This window comes from Acanthopagrus latus, chromosome 7, assembly GCF_904848185.1.
Source record: "Acanthopagrus latus isolate v.2019 chromosome 7, fAcaLat1.1, whole genome shotgun sequence".
In the NCBI taxonomy this organism is placed as follows: Eukaryota; Metazoa; Chordata; class Actinopteri; order Spariformes; family Sparidae; genus Acanthopagrus; species Acanthopagrus latus.
Window position 1 is genome coordinate 15875678 of NC_051045.1, and position 10476 is coordinate 15886153.

General features: G+C 40.8%; 1 protein-coding gene across 1 annotated transcript; it reads right to left on the minus strand.

Moving 5' to 3' along the window:
* Positions 1-213: 213 nt before the first annotated feature.
* On the minus strand, positions 214-9682 carry galnt6 (UDP-N-acetyl-alpha-D-galactosamine:polypeptide N-acetylgalactosaminyltransferase 6 (GalNAc-T6)). Its single transcript, XM_037103733.1, has 11 exons — positions 9423-9682; positions 7703-8208; positions 6797-6969; positions 3687-3836; positions 2875-3109; positions 2680-2797; positions 2370-2570; positions 2080-2211; positions 1875-1976; positions 1618-1776; positions 214-798 (listed from the first exon to the last, which is right to left on the minus strand). The coding sequence occupies exons 2-11, from the start codon at positions 8182-8184 to the stop codon at positions 685-687; spliced, it is 1866 nt and encodes a 621-aa protein (XP_036959628.1). The 5' UTR covers positions 8185-8208; positions 9423-9682; the 3' UTR covers positions 214-684.
* Positions 9683-10476: the final 794 nt, after the last annotated feature.

A 10476-nucleotide genomic window follows, 5' to 3' on the forward strand; every position in this document is an offset into this window, starting at 1 on the left:
AAGCAAAGAGTCAATTTAAGACTATTTAAACATAAACATACCATAAATAACAGAAAAATATATTACTGTATACTGATAGTGATGTAATTAATCAGAGCATAGCAAAGCTGTTGGTCAACACTTAAATATATTTTACTGTTTAACTGCAATCCTCCTGAAATGGATGTACAGCATACACTGATAAAAAAAATAAACCTGTAATACAAGTTATCATTTAGGTGACACAACAAAGTAGACTTTTTTTATTTAAAAAAAACAGACATTTCTTACTCTTTAGTGCATATTTCTTCATTTCAACATTCAGACAACATTGTCAGACAAAACAAAGTCAGATAAAGGTGATTTTCCAAGCTGGAGTGTAAATTCACTGAATTAAGTTCACTGCAGTTGACAGCCACTGCCCCGCAGTCAAGCTGCCGCTTCTGAAGTCCACGATCCCAACCACCTTAAAAAGTCTCACTGGCGTTTCCATCATAAATACATTTAAAACAAGCCAAATCCAACCTGAGCATCTTCACCAGATGTGACTCTCTTTACTTTGTCCTTCATCTTTAACAATTAACTCAGTACGGCCAAATGCCTCAAGCTCCACAGCACAAAGCCCTTATGGATTGATGTTCAGGTGGCTCCTCTGAGCTCAGTCTGAGGAGGTGCTACAGGTCACCCGATGGGCAGACTGGGAGGTCAACTGAAGTGCCATTGCTGGTAGAGGTCATCAGCGTTACACTGGTCCATCTGAATCTGGTCTCCTTTCAGTTTTAAACACTGCCCACTACTGGGATTCTTCAGAAGATTTTCCTGGACAGACAGAACAATTACACACTGAATAAATATGACATTTAGGGAAATACACTTATTTTCATTTCTTGCCAAGAGTTGAATAAAAAGCTCAATAGCACTTGCATATCTGCTAAACCGAAGGCCCTGATGCATCAAACTGACATCAAAGACCTAGCTGCCACGGAGGCTGACTGTTGCGACGCCTCACGTCTCATTTATCTCAGCCACAAAGCTTCAGAGAATACAGCAGGCGACCAACAAGCATTTACATTCTGCAACTGTGTGAAAGGAAATGACACTCTGATATACAAAGTGATGTTACCATTAAGCAGCTTTTTTTGACACCACACTCACACATATAGCTGCTTCTAATGGATGATGTGTCTGATAAAAAGTTGTGAATAGCACTGATGAGGCAGAGGAGAAAATAAACCAACCGTGTGGTACACAAGCATCAACACGGATGTTCACTGACAGCTCCAGGACCTTAAGGCTACAGCCAACAGGTGGTTACAGCAACAATGACTAGTTCTGTCCAAACAAACTGTCCAAACAGTTCAAGCACCTCCAAACCTCATTTAATAAAACAGTGTCTCATTTGATTAATTGGTGTAAAAACCAAAGCACAAACAAATCTGTAGTTGTATGAAAGGAAACACAACCTCATGGTGACAATAAGTGTTTTCCCTTCTTTGTTTAATATGTATTTATGCAAATTTAACATCACCATCAGCTGTATCCTTATATTTATCAGACAGATAAGATACTGATACCGATTTTTTCAGTTGAATCTCAATTACAAGCATTTCCCAGAACTATTCTGTGAGCGCTCCTCACCTCTGTAAAGACCCACTCCTGTTGTGGTGACAAACTGGTGCCCTTCCCCTTCCGCTGACATAGCTCGAGCTTCACCGGCTCTGACTTGGGTGCGGCATGAACACACAGCTGATTCCCGATGTTGTGACGCAGCTCCTTATGAGTTGAGTATTCAAAATACTGGAAGAGACAATCAATCCAATCAGAGACCTACTAACTGTGCCAGAGAACATCAAATTATCCTCAACTCGTAATTTCACACGTGAGAGTCAGTTTACCTGGTTGCCTCCCATGTTGTGACACTGGTACATGATCAAAGGTTTACCACCCTTGTTGTTCTCGCCAGCATCCAGGCAGGTGTTAGATCCTGAGTTTTTAAGCTGGTGCAGACACAAAACAGTGAGATTCAGCCACAGTTGTGCAACATTTGTGGTGCGATATTTGAGTCATATTCACAGTCAGACAAAGACGAATGTGACTTACTGCTCCAAACTTTTCTGGGGTTAAGTCAGGAACGAAAGCCTCTGGGTAGACTGTGTTTAAGTACCAGGTGAAATTCTTGCACTTCAGCCTCTCTCTCAGATTGAGACGATCAGAGATGTCCCCATACCTATTCTGTAAACAAATAAAAAAACAAAAACAAAATAATCACTTAGAAATACATTATCACACCAACTTGTTGTGGCAGGAGGTATAAAGGGCATTTTATTTGTATGTATTCATGTGCATTTAGCATTTGAACTCTCTTGCTCCTATAAGCTGGTCAAACTGACCTCTCTGGCCATAACTGCAGCGTTGTTGTTACGGCGATAGTAGATTTGCTTGTAGTCATCCATCCAGACTTCAGCCAGGCGCACCTGGTTGCGCGTGATGACCTCTGTGCCCTTGGGGAAGGTGTGGGGGCTCTTAGTGCGGAAGACATGGCCCACAAAAGAACAAGGGATGATCTCTAGCTGACCTCCACACTGCCACACCTGTGAATCACATTTGACACAGGCAGAAATTCAGAGTCTTACGTGATAATGACAGGAAGGCCAACTGAATAAAATATTGAAGTGTGAAAGCAGAGATAAAGATACTGACCCTGAAAGACATCTCGATATTTTCACCGCCCCAGATCTCCATCTTGTCATCGTATGTTCCAATGTGTTCAAAGTACTTTTTTGAGATGGAGAAGAGACCTCCGGCAAAAGTAGGTGTTCTAAAAAAAGATCCCAAAGCTTTATACACTTAAATGATTCAGGGTGTTCTCAGTGAAACCAATATGATCCTTCTTACTTTACAGGGGAGGTTTCGTCCTTGCGCAGCTTCCTCGCTTCCTCTGGAATTGGCTCCCAGCCAAAAGTCAGGCTCCAGTCAAAGTTACCTCGGTTGTAAGCCCGGTTGGTGGCCACAGGCTTGTTGAACCGAAAGTCGTTGAGGTCGATGGTGGTGATTTCTGGACTAACCACAGCAGTGGGCTCCTCAACTATGCGGGCCAACAGGGGCTCTAGCCAACCATGGAAACACTCACCTACATGGGGATGAGAGAGAAGTGAGAAATCACAACATATCCACGTCTTTACCTCAGTTTAAGGTGTAGAAAGAGCTGGTATTACATAACATTTCAGAACCCATCAGCAATCGTCTGGTGGGAAAGGCCAATATATCAAAAAGAGCAAACAACTGCACCTAATAATTGCCAGTTATTGATGCTGGCTACAGACAAAGGAAGACTTAATTGTTAAGATTGACTAGATATCAGTCTAATAATTTATATGTATACAGAAATGTTTAGTGAGAAAGTGCAATAAACACTATGTGCAAGTGAGCTTTATGTCCCAAAATTTGGATGGGGCTCAATATTATGCAAAATAATCAGGATCTTCATTTTATAAAAAAAAAAAAAAGCATGCAATTTAGCTAATCAACAATTTAGAGAAATAGAGAAATATAGGAAATGGGAGACATTTTCTTGCAGAAGTATGAAGCTTTACAGTGAGGATAGAAAATAACCCCTTACACCTTGGCAGTGCTTTAGTTTTCAGTGAGCTGCATACAGCTGCTAAAAAAGGTGACTGTGGCTTATAAAGTTGTAGATGTTTTCTCACAGTGTGCATCGAGAAAGGTTAGCACTTCGCCCTGAGCAATGCTGGCACCCAGCAGCCTGGCAGTGATGAGGCCTTTCCTCTCTGGCTGCCTTACGACACGGACAATCTTCAACTGACGGACGTATTCCTCCAGTTGGCTCTTCAGATGCTCTGAGGGAATAAAAACAACATTTTTGTGTCTGTCGTCATTCAGCTGAAAGTTTTTCAGTCTTACGTGAGTGCCAGTGGTGCAGTTATGTAACACCATACTCAGAGCACACTCTGACATCACTAATGTGGTTACTTTTGCAAAAGAGCACGCTCTGAACCACAAATACTTCAGACTTAGAACCAGAAGTGGTCATCGACTAAATTTATTTTCAGCTTGATATTTAATATAGCAGTTCACTGCCTTATAGACCATATTTACATCTGTGAGACCACTTCCAGAAAAAATAGCGTTCAAGTGGAAATGTTGCTGGTAAAAACTGGGTCACACTTCCCTTCTAAAACAAATATGACCACAATGCATGCTGCACATTTGTCATAAGTTTCAGTCCAAGACCAACTACATGCCTAGTTGTATGAGACAGAGCTGCCTCACCGGTAGAAAAAAGGGAAGTTTAAGTGTAGTATAAAACATGTAAATACAGTTGAGGGCAACTGTAGCTTGTGACGGATAACTGATGGTTTATAATTCAAGCTCAGTCAGTAATAGGTCACTGAAAGCTAATGAAAATGAAATGCTGAAATATCTGAATATACGATGAAGATGAAGTAGAGTACATGACTTTTTATCACTCGTCATTCTTAAGCCTGCTGTGTATGTAAGGAGTTGACACAGCTTGAATAAACATCTGATAAATCAACATGACAACATTAGATTCAAAACGTGTCAATAAGTCAAGTCTAACAGGGTGTATTTGTATAATCCTACAATTATCTTCTCATTATAGTACAGTTGTATAACATGGTCTGAAAATTACAATAATATTGTTTATTGCAATTATCTGGAAGAATACTGTATTATCTTGCAGCTTGTTCCACAAAGCAAGATAAGAGAAATGGGGAGCTCAAGCCCTGACTTGAGTCTAACAAGTCAATCGAGCTCAAGCCGTTTAATAAAGCTCAATTCAAGTTTACACACAATCAATACAGGTTCAACTAGTTAAGTGCAAGCTATTCAGAAACAGTCCATGACCACAGCTTGGAAAGGCTGAACAATACACATGCGAGTTTGAACTAATTTGTGATTATCCATGGACCAACTATGCAGCTCAACTGGTGGAGCGTGTGCTCCATGTTGAGGCTCTCAGCAGATGCTTTGGTTCAAATCCAACCTGTCACCTTTTACCTACAGGGAGAAAAGAACTAATCTACAGGGGAAAATTAAGTTTTAAAATGGTAAGTTTGCTAACTGGTTATAAAAGCAATAGTATGTCTTCACTATACTGATATTTCATACTATCAGTATTATTATCAGTATTATTATTATCATTAGAACACACACACACACACACACACACACACACACACACACACACACACACACACACACACACACACACACACACACACACACACACACACACACACACACACACACACACACACACACACACACAGGTTCAGTTCCTTATTTAAAGACTTCCTTAATTTATTAATAAAAGTATACAACCACAGGCAATATGTATTCTAGAATGAAGATAGAGGCATATGGATTTAAATGTGTCATTTAAATGCTACATTTCTGGTCAATATTATGTTTTGCAATTGTATTGCACTGTTAAATGTTCATGAAGTTAAGAGTTAATAAGTTGAGACTTTTTTTATGAAGCATAAGCCTAAATGTTGGATATCATATAATGAAACACAAATGCTGATCTATATCTTTACATTTATCATTGTATATTTTGTATTTATGATTTAGGTGAGTTGATTTTCTATCAACTTTATTTGTTGGACTGATTACTGTTGATAAAGACAGATAATATGTCAGCAGGTCAGAGAGTCAGTTGTAAAACCAATGCATGTCAGCTTAGAAAAGGCTCAGATGACAGACGACTGCCCTGGTCCAGTCCAATCTTGGCATGTTTTAAGGAAACGTATCAACTGGAAAATGAGTCAGACTAACTGGAATAAACCTGGCTTATTCGGTAATCTTGCGTTATGGAACATGCTGTAGATCTGCATTTTAGATGAGTTTTGATTCAACTTTACAATCATAGCACAGTTTGGCAATTATCAAAACTACATATAGATAAACTTAAAATATGAACAAATACACAGAACAAACAATAAAACAACAGGGTAGGTAGGCCTATAATAGTTAAACAATCTGCTTATTTTACTTAAGGTCAGGAAATGTAACACTTTCCTATCTTATATTGAGACAGCTCAGTTTTGTTTTGTCTTTCGTGCAATGATATATGATTGTGTCTGCACAGTGATCATCTCATGACACACCAGATTGTAAAACTGAAAAACACGTTCCTATGCAAACTCAACACGATGCTGCACTCTTCTTTTATCGTTGAGAAGTTGGCACTCTCTACTTTAACATGTACTTTATTGGAGGCCAGCCTTGTGTACACCAAGTCATTTTCATTTATGACACCGCTCTTTCCCTCACAGTAAGAGTCGCTTTTATTATTATTATAAAACCCCAACTTCCTGTCACTGTGTTTGTGCATGCTGTTAAAAATCCCAAGCTATAGTCATTCTGGGTTATCTTATCAAACGTTCACATCTTACGGTGACTGGAATGCTGCCCTAAAAACTCTGAAGGTCAATTAATAAATGACTTACAAGTGCAGACTTAATAATTTCTAAATACTTTCCCCATACGTAACTTATACAACCAACCACAGCTTGCTGGAGATTTCCTTTTGTGTTATTTATAAACATAAACGTGAAAACGAATGTTTAATTTTATCTACACACCATTAAAAACATAAGTACTATGTGACAGGGATTGGATTTTCTTTTTAGCATTACAACTAATGTCAATATTGGAAGCAAAACGATGCTAAAACAGAACTCCAAGCCTCTCAAACAGGGTCTTTTTCATTTTCCGGCTAGTGAGTTTGTCAAGTATGTCTTGTCATCTTGTGTGTTTACAATTCTCAGACCTGCAACACTGGCGTCATCCACCAAGATGATCTCTTTGAGCAGGGAAGCAGGAGAGGTGTGCAGGACGCTGTAGACCGTCCTGAGGAGAGTGGACCAAGCCTCATTGTGGAAGACGATAATAACACTGGTGGTCGGCAGCGGAGGACAGCGACGGAACTTCCTCTCCACGCACCTGAGTGAAATGGGTCACGCCAAAACACAGAGACAAAGACGTGGGAAAAGTGGGAGGCATATCTGATCAAACAAATACTAAGCCAGTGCCACGTATCAAGAGGCCACTGTTTGCAGGTATTCAAGGTCTGCCTATGAAAACTTCTGCAAATACATAAGCAATCAGTTTTAGCATTTTAAAAATCACTAAAAAGTCCTGCAAAGCAACTAGTTCAATGCATGTCAAGCCTGTAACATGGACAGATGTCAAGTTAGATAAAGTTCATAGCACATAACACAGAATAAAAAAAATGTGTCAATTATTTTCTCAATTACAGCACAGCCCAACATGACAACCACAAATGTATTTTGGTCCACAACCAATTTATATTTTGTCCATTCATATTTTCCTTTTGTAGAAGAGTAAAGAAACCAGAATATATTCAAATTTAAGGAGCTGGAATCAGAATTTTTTACTTTCTCTCTTAAACAATTACTCAAACAAATTAACTGATTATCAAAATACTTGGCAACTAATCAATGAATTGGCTCTAATGTGCACATAGCCGTGCAGTTGTTGTGAAGTGCTTTTCCTGTGTAATATAAAAATACTTGTAAATAATTTACTGCTCTGAGTGTGACCCCAGCTGAGACGCAGCGCATTATCTGGGCTATTGTGTACATGTCAGCACACTTGTTGGTAAAACAGTGATTAGTCCAAACTATCTCAGTTTATTTTGAGAACATGTTCTTACTCTGGAGGTCTCGTGTCATCCCCAAGACTACGGCTAAGCGAGATGCGGTCGCTGGCAAACTGGTTGAAACAGTGCCGTGTCATACCCTCCTCCTTCTCCTTGTTTTCCTCTGGGGACATGTGGTCCTTCTGAAATGCCTTCCCATCAGCCCCAGGGCTGTTGGGGTCCTGTGGTGGCCTCTCCAGGTGAGGTTTGAAATCAGCCTGAGTGTAGAATCCAGGGGGACAGTTGACGTCCTGGGTGGGCTGGTACTCTACTGATGGCGGTTGTGGAGCTCCGATTTGGAAGCCAATGTTGTTGACGGCATGTCGGACCATTACGATCACCTTGTCCTTTTTGTTCACTAGGTCCTGAAACCAGGGGTCCTCTGCCGAGGAAGAGCCAACATCCCTCTGGAGAACCACAAGGGCCACCAAGAATAGAGTCCCCCCAAAGAGTGCCAATTTCAGGGGGGACATGCGCCGGCGAAGGAACAGGCGCATGTTTGCGAACGGGTTTCCTCAAGGCTGTTAAAAACAGAAACAAGCAAAACACACTGCTCTGAAACCTTAATCTGCCTTTACATTCAGAGAAAGGACAATGAGCAAAGAAAAATCCCCTGAACCAGTCTGTGCCTCTGTGCAAGTGTCCTAGCAGCAGGTGATCTAGAGCTTGCTCCTCCCTCCCCTGTCTCTTTAGGAAACAGTCCCACAGGGCGGGCGAGGAGAGATCAGGGAGGTGTAGAGTGTGAACAAACACACCACACCTCTCTGTAAACACCTGAACTCACCTGCTCCGGCCACAGTCCTCCAGGACCCACGTGGCAGCAGGTGGGCCGCGACGCTACTGGTTCCACCTTGCAGCTCTCACATGGGTTAATGAATGACACACTGTGACACCGGCTCCAAAGACACCTCACTACTAATGATCATCTGTCATCTGCTACAGGAAGTAAAGCCTGCTACGTGGAGCATGGCAAGGACCATAACATCAGAGCACTAGCACAACGCAAAGCTGTTTCCTGCTATGTGATACAGGATATCACGGCAACGTAGGAGTGTCCTTAGGTGATCACTGTTCAGTTACAGACTCACTCTTACTTGGTCATAATTAATTCACCCTATTCTCAAGCCAGCCTGCTTCATAATTGATTCAAGAGGACACTCTTTTGGTGTTCAAGAAAAGGGGAAACAACCACAGACTACTCTGAATTCGTCCCTGCTAATGAGCAACCAGTTATTCCAGTTTGAGCTCAGCACAGTTAAGTCCAAGGGGGGAAGAGGAAGGGAATTTATTCAACCACGAACCAATCAAACAATATCATGTGGAAGTGACTGAAAAACAACGACAAAAAAAAAACATTATGTCCCACAGGGCCAGCTTTTAATACCTTAAGGAGGAGACACATGATTGTCAGAGCTATCATTTTACAATATTACACAATCATATTCACTTCTCAATCACTTCAGCCAAAAGAAGACAAACTGAAGACATAGAAAAGGTGCTGACCACGGTCAAAAAATCATTAAGCAAGGCACTGTGGCAAAACTGAAAGAGGAAGAGTTGACTGAAACTTTTGTCTGCTCTGCTTCAGCGTGGCAAGGCTCTTAAAAAAAAATAAAAAATCTTAATATCTGACGGACATTTATAACCCGTCATTCAAAAACACCAGCGACGCGAACACGCTGCTAAAAAGTGAATATTTAAAGCGTTTGTCTCTGCCCAACACGCCGCCACTTACCTCAAACTGACGAGCGGTAGTCTGTAACACCTGTTCCGGCTGATCTGGTGCCTGTTTTATTTTGTGTGGGGAGCTGCCACACGGGCTCGCCGGCCGTCCTCTCAGGATCGTGAAGTTGTCAGACTGGAGTTTTGAGGGAAGCAGGATGCGGCAGCAGGTCCGTGGCCTCCCGGATTTTCCTCCGAGAGGAACAGGTGCCATTTGTTGAAATGATTAGCCGGAGTGAGGCCCCTGCTGGCCGCGCGCGTCCTCAGCAGTGCTGTCATTTAAAACTGAGCACGAGCGCCTTGTGCTTAAAAACATTATAGTATAGATGCTTCCGGTGGCGGGAAAACAAAAGAAACTCCAATCAATCAATCAATCAAAACAACAAAATTAATATTAAAAATAAAATTAAAAATAATCCAAAAAAAATGTTTTGGGTGTGATTTTTTTTAAATATTGTGCAGCTACTAGAAGTAAAAAAAATATATAGTTGAGATTTAAAAAATAAATAAATCCATTGTTAAAAAAAACAAGCAAAGAACTAGTGTAGTAGTGTGTATTACAGAGACATCACAAGTCCCTACTACATCCCAAGCATCACCAGCCTATTAAAGCAACATTGATGCTTTTTCATCAGGGATTAGGAGGAATTTATGTCGCTTAATTAATGTTCAGCATAGAGTGCTGTAAGTGAACATTGCCATTAGCTCAACAGAAATTCATTATTCATGTGAAAGCAATTAAATACTCTCTCCTGTATCACCCCCTTGAAACTGTAGACTGATTTATTCAGAAAAAGGAGAAGGAGGCGTCTCTCAGGTTACTGTCACAGGGAGAAATCTTGATTGCAGGCTGCTGATTGACAGGAGGGCTAAATTAAAGCCAAACAAACAGAGCACCCATGAACAGTGTGGTGGAGAATGAACTGTTTTGGAGGTCGTTTTGTTGGGAAACAAAGAATAAATCAACTGATTCTTGGCCCTATGTTTGGGGAAGAAGTGTTAAATGTCTGTAATATTCACAGGCTTTTTTTTTCTAAAACAGTATCAATCAGATATTTTTCCATTCC